At 40.8% G+C, this 18,643-nt stretch overlaps 1 protein-coding gene across 4 annotated transcripts in view; it reads right to left on the bottom strand.

Annotated features, from left to right (window-relative positions):
• Positions 1 to 18,643, bottom strand: part of RORA (RAR related orphan receptor A) — a 763,804-nt gene that overhangs the window by 47,934 nt on the left and 697,227 nt on the right. The window contains exon 1 of one of the 4 annotated variants that reach the window (XM_005659540.3): positions 7,401 to 8,416. The exons of the other annotated variants lie outside the window; for them this stretch is intronic. Within the exon in view, the coding sequence (XP_005659597.1) occupies positions 7,401 to 7,440 (40 nt within the window). The 5' untranslated portion in view covers positions 7,441 to 8,416. Of the gene's footprint in view, positions 1 to 7,400; positions 8,417 to 18,643 lie in introns of those variants that run through there. 4 annotated transcript variants of the gene reach the window in all.

The raw sequence follows: 18,643 nt of genomic DNA, 5'->3' as shown, positions 1-18,643 counted from the left end.
CTATTAAAATATATTAAAATATAAGAAATCTATTAAAATATAAGAAATAAAGAAGACAGACACTGAGCCACTTCTGTTTGTGCCTCACCTCAAGCTGCAATTACAGAAATCAGACTTAGACAAACGAGTTAGGCTCTATAGTTTCAGTCAGCATCAAAACTAAAAGCAAGGCTAGCACTAAACTCAGGCCTTTCAAGAGGTATCTTCATTCCATCTTAAAAATGGGGGGATAAAGCCTATCTATTTATCCTTGATGAGATAGGAAAGCCCTGGGCAGGCCGGACAGGGAAAAGCAAGTAAAACTGTATGTATGCAACTCAAATGGATGATGGTGTGTTGTCCTTCACTCTGCGTGGACTCTTAATAGATGACCCATGAGAAGTGACATGATGATGTTTAAGGCAGTGATGTAAATGCCCATGAATGGCTCCTGTAATCTTGCAAGTGATTGGAGGTCTGGCATGGAGGGATCTGCTCAAGATGGGGTGAGCCTGGGATTGCCATCCTGGCCCAGCACTTCCACCCCTGGAATAGCTCTTAGCCTGGCTGGGGCGAGGGTGAGGCTCGCTGGTGGGAAAATCACTGCACCATAAATCCAGAGTTTGGTGCCACTGTTGCATACAACTACTGGCCTGTGTCAGGCTCCCAAATTCCTGCTCTTCACCTTGTTTCTGCTCCCAGGGTCTCTGATCTGGAGGGCACTTAAGCTGAGACATATTTTACAAGACATATGGAGGACAAGATGCTTAGCAGGAGTGGACTCAATGTAGACTGGCCTGTATTTTTTCTTTTCTTTCTCTCCTCCTTCTCTTTTACAGCTGCCCCTGCAGCATATGGAAGTTCCTGGGCTAGGGGTTGCTATGCCACAGCCACAGCACACCGAGCTTGCAGCGACGCAGGATCCTTAACCCATTGAGTGAGGCCAGGGATTGAACCTGCATCCCTCACGGACACTACGTCAGGTTCTTAACCTGCTGGGCCACAATGGGAACTCCCTGACCTGTATTTCCAAGCAAGGGACCATCTGCCTAGACCTCTGCCTTCCCAGTGTGTATGTGCTTGGCTCCCATGGGCAATGTTGGCCAAAGATTCTGAATTAGTTAAAACAAGCTTCCCTAGGACTCACATGGTGAAGTGATGGGAGGATTCTCCAAAGTCAGGTTCAGATACTCTGATTCATTGGATTTAACTATTCTACCAGGCTACCCTCCTGGGTGGCTCTCTAATCTCGGAAGACAATTTCAGTTGCAAGCGCTCTTTAGAAAATGGCTAAAATCCACCTGCTCCAAAAAGCAAATTCTCTGAAAGTGATCTGATCACATGTGTTGATCTTTCCAGAAAGTAAACATTTGCAGATCAGAGTAGGGCACTTACTCAATCTTCCATTTAATCTAACAATGCACAAAAGCCACCTCCCTCTGCCTTTTAGTCAATTTGTGGAATTCAAATGTACCAAGGAGAAAAAAAACACAATGTCTTACAAATTTTTCAAAAGGAAAGCAGTTTAGTTCCATAAATCTGAGTTTGCAGACCAATAAGAGGAAAAAGGACAAGAATCCCCTTGCCCTTTGCTTTTCATCCCTCAGGCTTTTCCATTTTCTAACAGGCAGTGTTGTCTTTTCAAAACTATCTTGCAACACAAATCATGAGTCTTGGCCCATATATATACTGCAGACATTAACTCAGCTAGTATTTCAAGGGATGAAATCTGTCAGACACCACTACCGTCACAAGTATATTGATTAAATTAGTTCATATCCACATTCATTGCAGCAAAGAGGTTTATTGTGTAGCAGAATATCTGAAGCAAGATGCACACACACAATCATGAATTCGCTTAACAATGAACAATCTTGCTATGAAAAATTCTAATTTCCCCACATTCTCAGCTCTATTGCCTAAATAATTTGCTCTCTCATGCACCCTAAATAACTCAAGCAGGCTCTCCACACCTGCAAAGGCAAATCTCTGCAGTTTCAAGGAGCTGACAAGTGGCGGCAGGGCGGCAGGAAATCCTGGAATGCAGGTGTGCTAATTAGCCAAGCGGTCCTTAGGCTGGGCTGTCATTTAGTGCTGCACCTCTGTAAAAAAGTTTGCTGTCTACTTTTAATTATAAAAGGTAACAAGACACTGGCGTTCTTACCCCCTCACTTATCCCTCACAACCTATTTCTGGCGATATCTTGGTCCAGAGAAAAATGCCCATTCTTCCAAAGAATTAAAAAATATAATTGTACAAAAGTTGTGCCCATCAGTTCATTCTGAATAGCAACCTCTTGATGATAATTTAAATGCAGAATAATTAATAATAATAATATCTAACATTTGGACTTATAATATGTCAGGCATTATCTAATTTGCTGCTTGAACAACCCTAGGAGGTACATGGCATCATCATCATCATTGCCTACATTTTTGGGGGGCAACACCCAGGAGATGGAAAAATTCCTGGGCTAGGGATAGAAATCCCTCCACAGCAGTGATCCAAGCCACAGCAATGACAACGCTAGGTCCTTAACCTGCTGAGCTACCAGGAAACTCCAATTATCTACATTTTTTTTTTTAAATGAGAAAACTGAGGCTCAGAAAGGTTAAATAACTTGCCCAAAGTCAGAGGGATAAGAAGAGGTAAGGCTGGATTCTGGACATATTTTGTCCTTTTCTTAAAAAGCTTATTTTTCCCACCCTTTCTCATCATATCGCATAGCCGAGTTCAATCGCTCCAATAACAAGTGTCAGGAACATACTGCTCTTGGTAGGAAACCATTAGCTGAGGATCAAAGGACATTTCACAAGTAATTTGGTTAAACTTAATACCACTCAGAACTGATGTCAAGATGTCTTTCTGGGAGTTAACTGACTAGTTTATAACTGGAAATAATCACCAACCTTCTCAGACCATTCTTCTCAATTTTATAAAATTCCAAGTAGAATTTTTGACCTTAGGGTGACCAACACCAATGTTTAACAGTTCTTAAGGCTGGGAAAATTCCTTAACCTACCTCTCTGAGTCTCAGTTTCATATTTGAAGATTCAATGATACAATGCATAAATGACACAGCACATATGATCATTTTATATATGTCTTCTATATATGTGCACAGCACACAATTCTTAGAAACAGCTGGCACTCAAAACATAGTTATTATTATTGTTATTGTTGATAAGAAGTCCTGCCTTATAGCGAAATGAAATTCTTTTCTCCAGACTTTAAGCTCTTTCCAAAGTGGGGATAGAGAAAAGCGGCTTATCCTCCAAATAATATGACAGGCAGTTCATACCAGCTACCACAGCAATCCTTTACAAGGCTGGCACTTAACTGTTTGCTACAACACAGCAGTGTGTTGCAATCAGTGTGGGATGTGTCACAAAGCATTTGCTATTAATAATAGTAAAAAAAAAATTAAAGTTTCTTATTGGTTCATATAAAAAATAAACTAATATGGATCTAAGCTTACTCCAGTAATATCTTTCATTTTAGTTTGCTTGCACAACCATATACTTTCTTGAATTGGACTGAACAAGGCGGGGTTACTACTGGTTTGTGAGGAAATGGCCAGACCTTGGGTACACCCATGACAGTATGTCACACATATGAATGCCTAGCGATTATGTGTGTCTTGCAAAAACTGTTAAGAACTGCTGCTAAAAGCAAACAAACAAACAAACAAAAAACTATCTTTATACCAATCTGTCAGCAAAGGGCTGAGAATACGGAGGACTTTTCGCCCACTATGTTACATATTTCTCTAATGTTTGAATTTTTTACAGCCAGCATGCATTACTTTTGTACGCAGAAAAACCAATAAAGATTAAAAAGAAAAACCCTAAGGCATTTGATTTTATTTTCAGCAAAATGGCTTGAGTTCTTTATGGATTAGTCACTTTATTTTATCCCCTGTTTAAAACTGCTGGGGTATTAAAGGCTTCTGCAGCTGCGGGATGGCAGTCTGGCTTGCATGTCACAGCCGGCTGGGGGAAAGCTTCCCTGGAGTGACTTTGGGCAACTCCTGGCTTCTCAAGTTTGGTGGCCCCTCTGGGCCTGGCCACTTCTAGATCCAGGGTCTCCAAGGCCCCTGCCCCATGGAGCTTAGATGAAGGGGCAAAAGTAGGGGCTGTAATTCACCTGCCTGTGAGTGGCTGTAACAGCCTGGAGTAACGAAGCCTTTCTGTCTCTCTGACCATTCATGGCTGCAGCTGGGATGCCAGGCCACCATCAGGGTTTTCAGAGAGCTCTCCATGCATCTTCATGGTGGGAGGAAGGCAGACTGTTGTCTTTCAAACAGTTTGGCACATTCCGTCATCCTGGTCCTGAGGCTTGGGGTAGAGCATGGATTTGTTTCATAGCCCATGCATGTTTAATAGTTGTCCTGGATGGCGAGGGCCGAGTTCCGGCTGCATACTCCGCAGTCTAATAATCAACTTGTTCTGCCATTTTGCCTACTAAATATATACTAAGTGTAACACTGGCATGTTTCCCTTGCATAGTCTTTTCTTCTACTGACATTGGATTCTTTCATACCAGTACTTGATCTGAGTTGAACATCACCAAAGCAATTATCCCCCTAATTAGAAAAACACTACCCTTTGGGTAGAGCAGTCCTGTGGTCCTTCCTGGCAAGAATACTAATGCTTCATACTTGCAGAGCTCTGTAACAGTTTTTAAAGTTTTTGTCTTCATTAGCTTGTTTGGATGTTGGTGTTCACAACAACTCTGAAGCAGGCAGATGGGTCTCATTAGTCCCATTCTACAGATGTTGAAAATGGACCTCAGGCGGGATGAATGGCTTCTTCCTTATGTCTAGATTTCTCAGGATTTAATTGCAGAGGCAGCCACCAAAGGGTAAAAAAAAAAAAAAGAAAAAAAAAAGACAGACTTGGTGTCTCTTTCCTGCTGAGGGCTACTGGATGCCTTGAGATTTATGTTATCATCCATCTGGGGTTTTCAAGGGGGAAATGACAAGAGAGAGAAAGAGCTGGAGGCAGACCCAGTTAAGAAGTGGAGTTGGCAATCCTTCCATGTTTCCCTCTGACCCTCAACTCCCTGGGTGGCCTCAAGCAAGCCACTTACACCTCCACTTCCTCCATCTATAAAATGGGAATAACTCCTACCTCCCTGGCAGGTGGTAGTAAATGAATGCTCACAAAGCTCTTTGAAGATGAAAAGACCTATGTAAATGGAAAGCTTTAGGAAGCTTGGCATATCATTCTTGGCAAGGACCACAACGCTGTGCCCTCATTCCCCACAACAGACTCTGCCACAAAGAGTATAAAGAAAAATCCATAGAACTGTAATTTTCATCTGCTAACTAGACTCAAAGTTTTTTTTTTTTGTTTTTTTTTTTTTAATTGTTGGTTTCCCACATGCCTTTCTGGGGGACTAATGGGTTCAGATGTTACTACCTCAGTCTCAGCTTGAGAGAAAAAATGCACAAAGATGGCAGAGATGGAGAAGTCACTTCTCGGTAACATCTGTCACAAGCAAAGTCCCTGCACTAAACCTTCACCAGGGCTTGTAATGCAAATGGCACGAGTTCCACTTTTTATACACAATAGATATACATGTTGCCCTCCGACATCTTAACCCTCGGTATGAAGCTCACGTCTGACTCAAAGGACCCCATCAAATTACAGCCATCCAAAAAAAAAAAAAAAAAAGTCTTGGACCTTACATACTACTTAAAGCTACTTCTTAAAATCTTTAACTTGATGGTGGTTTCTGCTGAAAACATAACAGCTTTTCAAAAATCACTTTTTAAAATAAAAAGAGTTGTACATACTTGCCGAATACATACACAAAAACACACCTCAAGCTGTCAAGAGATCAGCATGTGGAAACTAAATCTAAAATTTGACAGAACTGAAGTTTTGAAACTCGGCTATTTCCTTCAGTCCTTATACATGTAATACTCAGGTGCAGAAGAGTTAAAACACTGGGCTAGAACGCCCCCCCAGGAATACAGAGAAAGCTGGGCTGTGTGTGCAGGACATCTCTGAAGAATGAGTCTCACATGACTTTCTGTGAACATGAAGGTAGTTCTGACAATGGGAACTGAATATTAATCCTTTGTAATGTGTTTCTATCCCTACTAGATTAAGCTTTCCAGAGAAACGGACTCCTGTTCCGTGATGCATATGTATCTTTGCTAAAGCGAAATCTAAACGAATACTTTTCCCCCGGAAGGGGGAAATTCTGTCAAATCAGAAAGAAAACAGATTTTTCATACAGAGGAACAGTGGATGGCTTTGAGTTTTAGATCCAGTTCTCTCTAGAATCCTACTACACAGTAATGCACAGAATAACTCCACTTAAGGCAATGGACTCTTACCTCTTTTGGCAACTACCTGGTGACCAATTAAACCTTGAATTAAATAACTGAACAGCAAGAGAAGCTGTTTCCTAACACTCCACTTTACTTATTCAGTAGGTCAAATACTGAATGAATTCTCACCCCCAAAAGATGATGACATTCAGATCAGCAATACAAACACTTTTCACCACCTCCCCCCACCCCCAAGTCTAATCTCTTCATCACTTTTGTGAACAATGGAACCTACGTGATGTTGAGGATTCATGGGGTTCTGTGAAATCAAGGACTAAGACAAAGATAGCTGGCCATCTAGCCAATCATTCTCTGTTGGAATAAGGTCCTTCTGAGATTCTAGCATTAACTACATTTTTTTCAATAGGTAGTTCTTGAAGATTTTCTAGGCCCTTGAGGTCAGAAATGTCTAATCAAAATCCTTCTCTTGAGTTTCTCAGTGTGGGTGAGGTCCTTTCATACCAGCAGGTAAAAAGAACCCATTTTATCTTACTAAGTGGTTAGACTATAATCAAGGGAATTTCTTCAAAACTTCTTTTCCAACAATAGGTATGTGTCCCTTATATAATTCTGGATAATATTGGACTAAAAAAAAAAAATGTCATCTGACTCACAGAACTGCAGCTAATCTTTTCTAGCGATCAACCTCACTCTAGATATCAATTCCTTTTTTCCCCTTAACAGGAGCAATGGTGCCACATTTAGGTTACGTCTTCCTTTGCTCACAGTTGAGAGCAATGGGGTCAGCTCTTTGCTTTCATCATTCAAAGTCTGTTTTTCACAACAACAGAAAAGAACATCTTTAAAACCAAACCAAATCTGGAGATCTTATCTAGTTTCTGCTTTACCAAAAACATCACAATTACTCTGACTGCTGTTTGATGAAATAACCTTACTTTACACCATTACCCCAAAATTCTCACACCTAAGCCCGAGAGATAAGCACTCCATTTTACAGCCCTCTTAACTTCACATCTGCCTATGCATACCTCCAGTCACAGCCCTTGTAAGATCTAGGTATTTTAATTTACAAGAGTTCATTTTACATACACATATAATGTCACAAAAATAAACAAACCTGGTGATTCAATTGCAGGTCCAAAGACAGAAAAATCCATTGACACAGAAATGGGTCTTATAACAAGTAGGATATTTGTTTAAATCTATTTGTTCTATGGCTTCCTCTGAGTCTGGCCCAATGCTTAGCACACAACGTCATAGTTCACTGAATAAATCAATCAAAACATTCTATTTGCCTTAGAATTCTCTTTAAAGGGCCAAAGTCTCCTGCCTAAAATGTTAGCTATTGATTGCTAATTCCAATTGCACAATTTCTATGACTTCTTAATGGTGCCATCACCTGCTGAAGATGTAGAGAAGTGGGTCAAAATAACAAGAATCCAGGCAAAGGAACCTATAGTTTCTTGCCATTAGCTTAGGCAGTTTTGTTTTAGTTTTTTTTTTTGAAGATCAGTTACTGTTCATTGACTGTTAGACCATGTTGTTTAAGAAATACCGCATAACCAAATTGTTTGGATTCACGGTAAAAAACTGGAAATAATTCATAATTGTAAACCTTGAAAATACATTTGCTTTCATCTATATTAAGCCATTGAGGACGAAAATGACAACACAAACAAAACCACAGACTGGTGACATCAAAAATGTCTTGGTTCCTAGATCATTTTAGTGCGTAAGGATGATTAAATGGATTATCCCACTGCCCAGATTCCCACTCCACCTTAATGCTGTTTCTCACTCCATGAAGTCTCCCTAGAATGAGCAGGGAGAATGGAGAGGCAAGAGACCAAGGAAGCGTCTAGTTTTTGTTAAAAATCAAAAGCAAATTATTCAGGCTTGCCAGAAGCAGAAGTATAGATGTTGTCATATTAATCATTTTAAGACTCTAAGATTTTGAAGGATTAGAGACCAACTCCTAGAAAAAAAATTCTACTAAGTTCCCCACCTCCAATTTTCAGGACTTAGCCAATGATGTCTAAATAACAGATATGGCAAGTTCTGAGTCTTCACATATATCACAGACGTATTTCTGGACTGCAGGTCAATTATAATTTTTTTTTTTCTTTTTAGGGATGCACCTATGGCATATGGAAGTTCCCAGGCCAGGGGGTGAATGAGAACTACAGCTGTTGGCCTACACCCCAGCCGGAGCAACTCAGGATCCGAGCTGCGTCTGCAACCTACACCCTAGCTCATGGCAATGCTGGATCCGTAACCCACTGAGCAAGGCCAGGGATTGAACCTGCATCCTCATGGATGCTAGTGAGATTTGTTTCTGCTGAGCCATGATGGGAACTTCTGTTTTTTGTTTTTGTTTTTTTTTAATCTCTTTTATAATGCTTTTCTAAGGCAACCATTTAGCCAGACATAAGAATGACCAAATAACCGGAGGAGTTTTTCCTGACTCCCTATCTAAAGGCTTATGAAAGAAATGTTTCCATTCTTATTTATAATATATAACATCAACTAGAGAATGGATAACAATAACGGCTGGTAGCTGAAGCAAAGTTGTTTTCTATGTCTAGTCCCAAGGGTGGGAGGATGGGAAGCCGGAGCTTGTAGCTATTTCTTCATTGGAAAGGGAAATACAGAAAAAGGCAGCAGTGCCTTGGGGATATTAAGTAGTTGTGAGATGGGAGGAGAAGGAATGCTCTGTACCAAGCTTGGAGATTGTCAGCTTTATTTTAAGAAGGTCTGACATCTAAGCATCAGTTCACAGACCTTAATACCTGATACATGTCATTTTTTTTCCTCAACAAAAGACAATGTCTATCTTGGGAGTTTACCTTGAAACAATTTTTTTTGTCTTTTGTCTTTTTAGGGCTGCACCCTCGGCATATGGAGGTTCCCAGGCTAGGGGTCTAATTGGAGCTACCGCTGCCGGCTTACACCACAACCACAGCAATGCCAGATCAAGCTATGTCTGCAACCTATACCACAGCTCACAGCAAAGCTGGATCCTTAACCCACTGATCAGGGCCCGGGATTGAACCTGTATCCTCATGGATACTAGTCGGGTTTGTTAACCATTGAACCACGATGGGAACTCCAAAACTATCTTTTTTTTTATGTAAGTCATGCACTAGGGTGAGATAAAGAAAGCCACAGCCATGAAAAGACAGCAAAATTAGGTTCACAACATTGTCCTTCCTATTCTATTTTTAGTTTCTGCTCCTCTCATCCAAGGAGCACTTCTTTTGCCTGCAGACAAACATTTCAGATGACATTCTACACACAGGATATACGTGCACGTACTCCTATCAGCTAGCCAGCACTTGGCAGTGTGTGCCTTTGTCACTTAAGAGCGCTTGAGTGAGTGTGACACTATCATTGGCATAAGTGAATCTTTCTAATTTGCAGTAAAAGCACACCATTCACACACTTTGGTACTTCAGGACAGCGAGGGCTTGAAATCCACTTCCCAAGTGATGGCAGCACATTTCACATCAGATGGAAACACACTCTGATTGCTAACAGCTGCTGCAGGCACATCTTACTGTCACAGCCGGAGCTCAGAATAGCAGGTCCTTTTTAATGCCAGTGGCTGCTACCATCTTAAATCATGACACACGGGCAAACATATGCACACACACACACATGCTCACACACCGGTCTCTCCAACTGTAAGTCCTACCACCATTTGTTGGGACCTGCAGAAGAGGCACCAGGGATGCAAAGAGGGTACACAGAACCCACTAGCCTAACTCATCTTGTTACATTAGCTTCCCTTTATTTGTATACAAATAAAGGATGACAGTGAACACTTTTTAGGTTTTTTTAAAAATTTTTTAATTTAATTTTTAATTTATATTGGAGTAGAGCTGATTTACAATATTGTGCTAGTTTCAGGTATATAGCAAAGTGACTCAGTTATACATATACCCATTCTTTTTCAGATTCCTTTTCCATTTAGTTTAATACAGAACAGTGAGTAGCATTCCCTGTGCTATACAGTAGGTCCTTGTTGGTTATCTACTTTACATATAATAATGCGTATATGTTAATCCCAAACTCCTGATTTATCCCGCCCCCCCCCCCCAGTGTTTCCCCTTTGGTAATCATAAGTTTGTTGTTGAAGTCTGCGAGTCTGTTTATATTTTATAAATTAGTTCATATCATTTTTTTAGATTCCATATATAAGCAATATTATAGGATATTTTTCTTTGTCTGACTTACTTCACTTTGTATGATAATCTCTAGGTCCATCCATGATGATGCAAATGGCATTATTTCATTATTTTTTATGGCTGAGTACTATTGCATTGTATATATGTATACATCTTCTTCATCCATTCGTCTGTCGATGGACATTTAGGTTGCTTCCATGATTTGGCTATTGTAAATAGCGGTGTAATGAAAACTGGGCTGCATGTATCTTTTTTTTTTTTCTCTTTTTATGGCCACACCCACGGCAGATGGAAGTTCCTGGGCCAGGGACTGGATCTGAGCTGCAGCTGTGGCAATGCCGGATACCTGAACCCACTGCACTGGGTGGGGGACTGAATTGAAGCTGCAGGTGCTGGACTATATCACAGCCACAGCAATGCTAGATCTGAGCTGTGTCTGTGACCTATACCACAGCTCACAGCAATGCTGGATCCTTAACCCACTGAGAGGGGCCAGGGATCAAACCCGAGTCCTCATGGATACTAGTCGGGTTTGTTACCACTGAGCCACAATGGGAACTTCTGCAGTTGGATTCTCTTCCCACTGTGCCATGGTGGGAACTCCTATATCTTTCGGCATTATAGTTTTCTCCAGATATATGCCCAAGAGTTGCCTCAAGAGATAATTTGGTAGCTCTACTTCTAGTTTTTTTGAAGGAACCTCCACGCCATTCTGCATAGTGGTTGTACCCGTTTACATTCCCATCAATAACAGTGAATGCTTTTTTAAAAGGAGAAGGAAAAAAGTACAACCTTAAAGGTAAAGTGGAAAGGCTCACTTTGTAAGTCGTAGAGGCATTGAACCCTTGCCCTGTCACGTACTAGCTATGTGAACTTGGGCAGCTTTCTTAATCTCTCTGTGCCATATTTTCCTCACCTTTAAAATCACTCCTAACTCCTTATTACAGGATAACCAAGTGCACATAGTGCCTAGTACACAGCACATGCCTAGAGCAAGAGCTCAGAAAATGTTAGCTATCATCATCATCATCTTCCTTTCAAGGACAGTAGCATTTGGCAAGCGCTGCTACCGGAGTTGAGGGAACAAGTAAACGAATGAAGAGGGGTAGGTCATTCCATTCTCTTCAGACGAAGATTGGGGCATCAGCAGCTTCACTTCTCATGCAGAGGACTAATAGAAGCAACACTAAGCATATACAAAGATGAGGGAAAGAAACCACTAGGTGTTAAGTCAGCTACCCACAGCAAGGGTGGCATCTTGAAGAGGTGGTAAGCAGAGGAAGTGGGAGCGAGGCTTCAAGAGCTGTGTGGTGAAGGAGGGAAAGGGTTCAGAGGCTTCTAACACTATCTACTAACAAGTGAAATTTACCAGACACCTGTGACACTTTGTGACCATCTTTCTCTGGGGCTCAGCTTCCCCCTTAGGGAATACTGTAGCTCTTTTCTGTTCTTACCTGGAGTGTGGCACTAGATAATCTTCCAGATCCTGTCCTGCTATAGTATACTGTGATTTGATGATTGCCTTTTCTCCAACAGTTAGGGCAATTTTTTTTTTTTTTTTTTTTAATGGCAAAACCCAGCAAGTGTCATTTAGGCAGGAAAAGTAGTCACAGAATGTGGAAGAGAAGCCCATCTGGCAACCAGTGTGTCTTTTCATTGCATTTTGGTTTAGAAAAGGGCATGTCTTGTCAAGGTCCAGAGTGAAAGTTCTGGCAGAATATCCACTGGAGCTAGAACACTGTTTTTACACACTTGTTCCTTCCTTTTTTTGGCCTTGTTTAAAAAATTGTTTAGTACTATTAACCAAAGAGAATTCTTTTCAGTGCACATCCTGCCATATAGCAGAAACAGGGCAACAAAAAGCTAACATGGTGTGGATAGGAAATAAAGTACTTTTTTTCCCTTTCAAGGTAAACAATTTCAGTTGAGTGTTTTAGGACAGAATTAGGCTGTTTTTATTTTTTTTTCTCTCTTTTCTAAGGCCACGAATAGGGTTTGCTTTTGCCTTAAATCCACAGAGACAAAGTCCATGGCAGGTAGCATCAGTAATGCAAATCTCTTTCCCATAGTTACTTGTTTTTCAAAACAAAACTTTCTCCATCAGTGAAGCAGTTTAGAACTTCAAGCTACATGGTTCCCAGCTCTAACTGTCTAAGACATTAAGTGTCAAGGACCAAGCCCAAGGTCCTATCAGGGACCATTAGGACACAGAGAAGTCACTTTTGAGGCAAAGTCTGGTCTTAACACCAAAGTGTACTTAGCAGACAAGAGCCTTCCTGTGAGATGCTGGGGAACCAATGCCCAGAGGGGTGGCTGGAATCAGTCCACTGCTCCAGGAAACTCAACCTTACTACTCACTGTGACCTGCCCTGATTTTGCCTTTCCTGTTATTCCAAGGGACCCAAAGCAGTCACTGAAAGCAATTCCAAAAAAATGAAGCTCAACAAAAAATTAAGGCTTAGAAGAAAACCATTTGAAAAACTATGCAGACTTTCAAAGAAGAATTCTGAATGGGAAAGAATTTTTTTTTTTAGCTGAATAACCTTGGTCTGTTGGTTTTAAAAAAAACAACAAGCACACTTCAAACACGCCCACCAATAATCAGGAGGATGGTTAGCATGTATGAGAAATTATTCTTCATTTAAAACATCCTTTAAGATATGTCATGAGAAGAAGCTTGACTGGGTCCTTAACCATACCCACCCTTTAAAATGAAAAAACAGTATTTCTACTGAAGCCAATTTCCTGTTCTTGGAATTAGCTTTTTGAGTTGTCAGTTAGACAAGATGAACTGATTACTTTACCATAAAACTCGCCTTTGTCAGTAGTGAAGCAGGTAACTCTACCGGGGAAACATCAGTTCGTTTCAAAATGTTTCTTGGGAGTGAATTACTTCATCTGTGAAAGAGCAATCCTTTCCCCTCTTCTGGTTTGTTGAGTTAAATGGTGCTCAACAGACATACTTCATTGTCCAATTAGACAGTATAATCTATTTTATTTATTTATTTTGTATAGTGTGAATCTACTATTTTTCTTTCTTTCCTCCCTTCCTTTCTTTTTTGACTTTTAGGCATTACCAATTCATTGCAAAGCATTTATTCTTGGCCCCATAAATTACAAATATTCTTTGAGAACCTATACCAAAGTTCAGGGCATTTTGCAAAAACATAATGTCACCAATAAGGCAGGGAGTTCTCAGGCACAGAGAGAACATAGATTTAAAAAGGTCTGTGTGACTTTGGTCATTCCAAGGGTTTTTCTTAAAGGGACCTTAAGGAAGAGATTAAATTAGAGAACACCAAACTTTGAAAGAGGTGATCAGACTAATCAGATGGGGGGGTCAAAGGACTGGGGAGCCCTCAGCCCCACTGGATACCACGTGTTATCACTCTTCTCCTAACCCAACAGTTAGCTGTGTGGCTTCTCCATCCCTCTTGATTTTACCAGGTCAACATTCTGTTCAACCACAACTGAGAGATGGGGAGGAAGAAAGGATAAAATGGGAAAAAGCTGAAAATCAACTAAGGAATTCCTAAACTAACAATGTACTTTAATATTCTAGAATTTTTTTTTTGTCTTTTGTCTTTTTAGAGCCACACCCATGGCACATGCAGGTTCCCAGGCTAGGGGTCAAATAGGAGCTACAGCTGTTGGCCTATGCCATAGCCACAGCAACACCAGATCTGAGCCATGTCTTCGACCTACATCACAGCTCATGGCAACGCCAGATCGTTCACCTACTGAGAGAGGCCAGGGATCAAACCCACAACTTCATGGGTTGGATTTGTTTCCACTGCGCCACAACAGGAACTCCAATATTCTAGGAATTTAAATTCATACTAACTGTTACTTGAATTAATGTTTGGTAGGTCTATTGAGAGAGCAATTGCTCCACTGGGGGAAATCAGTCACAGACTTTAGCGATGGGCATAAATGGCCAGTGGGCCAGGGGGTTTGAGATCACCAGTGCAGATCTAAGAGTGGTTTCTCCTGGCCTCTCATTTTACTCCAGTGTGGCTATTTTTCTCCATCTGCAGGAAGACAAAACAATCCTGGGAGAAAGGCAAAGGGATGAGAAGATAGATGGCAGTTCTCTATATTCTTTAGCAGCATTTTATAAACCTTAAAAAAGGAAACTTTAACAAAACCCATTTTTATACCTCCCCCACCCCCACACCAAACTGTGAAACGGTAAAACATGGGACTTCTCATGGAGAAAACTCCAATGCCACAACTCACGTTTCCACTGAACTCTCCAGGGTGTGCTTCTCTTGAACCCTGAGCGGGTGAAGTCTGCCCATCTGGGAACCAGACAGCCCTGTGCTGGCTGCCGTAAAAGCACTGAGCTGCCCTATGACCAAACTCTGCTTCCTCTTAGTGATTTCTGAACTGGTGGCTGCATTCAGAATGCTCCTGGCATCATCACCAGCTATGACATTGGAAGTCACCATCCTGTGGTCCTCAGGGCCAGCAGTTTCCCTTTCATTTCCCCTCCCTTTGGCTTCCCACACTCAAGGCTAGCTGTACAGTTTTGTGGGTCAGGGGAAGAGCAACACTGACACGACCAAAAACATGTATGATCAGGGTGAGGTCATCTGGATCCTGGACGCACACTGTACGCATGAAGGTGCTCCTGTGCGGTGGCAGAGGGTGACCTGGACCGGCCTTTGTTTCTGTTGTGGCCATTATCTACCGGTATTAATTTTCTGGAAGAAGAAAATCAGTGGCCAATATGTTCTTCCAGCAAGATCACTGGCACCAGCCCCCACCCCAAGTGAGGAGTGCTCTTCAAAGGAGTCATGTTGTCACTGCCACAAACTACTTGGAACTCCTTTTGCTACTGCTCTCAGTGCTGATGAGATGAGAAAGACAACTCTTCATTTTGTAGTCACTTTTTTTTTTTTTAAAAGGAAAACAGTCTAGCTTGGTTTCTTCTCTTGACCCATCACATGAACTATTGGTTGCTTTTAAAAATCACATTTAGGAGTTCCCCTCATGGTTCAGCAATAACAAACCCCACCAGTATGGATTTGATCCCTGGCCTCCCTCAGTGGGTTAAGGATCTGGTGTTACCGTGAGCTGCGGTGTAGGTTGCAGACGCAGCTTGGATCGGGCGTTGCTGTGGCTGTGGTGTAGGCCGGTGGCTACATCTCTGGTCCGACCCCTAGCCTGGGCACTTCCATATGCGGTGGGTGCGACCCTAAAAAGAAAAAAAGAAAAAAAAAAATCACATTTATACAACATTGTAAATCAACTCTAATTAGAAAAAAAAAAAGTAAAAATTACATTTACCTTTCCAGGGAAACAAGGGCCACTATGGCGAATATAAAAACTTTGCTAAAGAAGTTGAAAGCAGTTCTGAAAAAGGAATCAGATTCGTTTTTGGCCACGGCAGTGTTTTTGACATACATTTGGCCTCCCCAGTTGACCACTTTGAAGGGACAATGTTCATGTGGGAGCATCCTTTCTAGGACATTTGTTAAAATAAAATCAGCCTCATTACCTAATAATGTAAATGACTTTGGGAGGAACCTCTGAGTCTCCCGTTTCATTCTCCTTACACGACCGTTCAATTCAAGTGGACTCTGTGGAAATTCTGATTTCATGACCCATCACTGCCGTGTTAAAATATGCCTTCTGATGTCATGCTCTGAAATAAACTAAGTTGTTTGCTGCAACTACCTACACACAAATGAGAAAATTATATGACAAGGAGTTCAACACAGCCTGAAGCTGGGACACAGGTTATTACTGAAAGTCGCTGTCGGCATGGTTTCTGGTTTTGCAGTAAAAGAAGACGACTTGAAAGGAGGCAGTGGTTTTGATGCTCTTCTGAAATGAAAACATTCAGTGAGTGCATAGCATTGGGTTGTCATTAATGTCAGCCATGCGAAAACACTGTCTCCACGAATGCTACAGTCCCTCCCCCGTCCAGACCATGACTTTCCACTCTCTGGTATTTTGGGCACTGGGCTGGTACTTCTCTAAAAGAGAATCTTTGAGCAATCCATTCTAGGTACTCAGATACAACACTCTTTCAATGAACAGGCGGCCTGAATTTGCGAAAGTTAACCAATAATTTCCACAAGGGAACGTGTTCTTTTCTGAGAAATACTGCAAGTGCATGATGAAATCCTCAAACTTTGGAAGGCAGGAAGTATAAACACTACATTTAAAGGTACACAGGGTTGGTTCAAAATAATGTAGTGCATAAAAATATTATACCAGAGTAGCTTGACATTGCTCCCCATGAACTTCTTGATATGTACAGTTGGAACAGTCTTATTAATGAGCGCAGAAAACTCTCTGGAATTCTTGACATGGATGTAGCACCTTTTATGTACCATGCTTGTTGCCTGACTATACTGTAAACAAGCAACATAACACTTCATCCCAAGGTTATGAGGAATGAGGAATTAAGCACGTTGTGTTGGGTGGAATTAACACCACACTAAGAAACAGCTGCCATATATTTTTTTTTTTGCTCTATGCAATCAAGTTGGGCACAAGCGAGAAGAAAATAAGGTGGGAGTGTTAGAAAGTGGTATTCTCTATCATATCATCAGTGTATTTTGCTTTTGTTATTTTCTTTCCCTCATGCATTGCCCATGAATTAATTTAAGAAACAAGCAAGGCATCAGGGAATATGTTAAATATAAAACAGTATTTGCTATATTCCTTGGTTTCAAAATTCTAAGAGCGAGGTAAAGGCACAAACTTTGGGTAAGAAAATATTTCACAGTTTCCCAGGATATCATACGTGTTGTACTTGCTAAAACGGTAGTATACTTTTTTAAGTTCACATTTTTTCATTGGAATGGGTTTTAAACAGCCAAGGTGAATTCTCACAAAGAGACAGACTGGATGTTGGGGGTGGAGTGGGTGGAACATAAGGTGATACTTTTATGGTAATTTTTTTATTTCACTCATTTTTGATGCTTTCAAATTATAAATTCATATTACAACATCTCTGTCCATTCTCTCCCATCTTCTTTTATAATCTACAAAACAAAAATTTATATCTTATTATTTGTACTGTGAAATAGCCACAAATAGGCCTCCAGGGTTTTGTAAATTTTGCTTTATACAAGGTGTCTGCTTTTCTTCCAGCCAACGAAGAAATCAGAAGGATAATAAAACAAAATATAAGTGATATTTGAAAATGAAATGGCCAAAGGACAGAATAGGTTATATCTGAGCTGCTTTTGACCTAGTAAAATGTATAGGAGAGGAATATCTAAGGCTTGAAATCTGGATGAGCATTTTATTTTTTCTATTTATTTTTTGGCCACTCCTGTGGCATGCAGAACTCCCCAAGCCAGGGATCGAACCTGAGTCATAGCTGTAACCAGAACCACAGTAGTGACAACACCAGATCCTTAACTCACTGGGCCACAAGGGAACTCCTGGACGAGCATTTTAATGTTTGAAAACTCACAACACATTCATTTCAAAAAATGATATTTAAAGCCCAAGAATTTTCTATGTATCAATGGCTTCCTCCTTTAGTGCTCACCAAAAAGACATTAAAAATATTTCTTGTTATAGACTCATATCTGGAAAATATCAATAGAAATGTCATCAGTTATCAATCCTCCTCATTTGGACATTAAGAGATTAAGGTTATTGCTAGTGTATAATAAGCTTTCTTTGGGAAAAAAAACAGTCTTTTTAAATGTTCTTAGGACAGTCTGAAAAAGACGTAAATGGAGGCATATTATCATGTAAACGGTGGCTCTCAAAAGAGATGAGGAAGGCAGCTAAATAATGTCACTTTAATTCTGAAATAATGACAGTTGAAGCTATGGGTGGCTGAATTCACACCTCAAAATCACACCAAATACAGGTTTGCAAAAATAAGTTTTCAGTTGCATGAAATCATCACCATACTTAGAGATCAAGAGGAGCCCTCTGCAGAACCACGCTGGTTCTGATGCTCTTTCTGCTAATTTAGTTTGTGTAGAAGATTCGATCTGTGGAACCACTTTGCTCTTTATCACACTAAACCGACACCTTTAGAAGAAGATAAGACAGCTACGGATGAAGTTGCATCTTTTCATCTTTCGGATTTCTGCCAGGAGAAGCCTCAGGATGCCCTAAGTGATATCAACTGAGCAATAACTAGAGCTAGACAAGGAAAATGCAACACATTCATATACCTGAGGTCCACACA

This window comes from Sus scrofa, chromosome 1 (genome assembly GCF_000003025.6).
Source record: "Sus scrofa isolate TJ Tabasco breed Duroc chromosome 1, Sscrofa11.1, whole genome shotgun sequence".
Classification (NCBI taxonomy): Eukaryota; Metazoa; Chordata; class Mammalia; order Artiodactyla; family Suidae; genus Sus; species Sus scrofa.
Note: the sequence above shows the minus strand (reverse complement) of the source record. Positions and strands in the feature narration are given on the sequence as shown.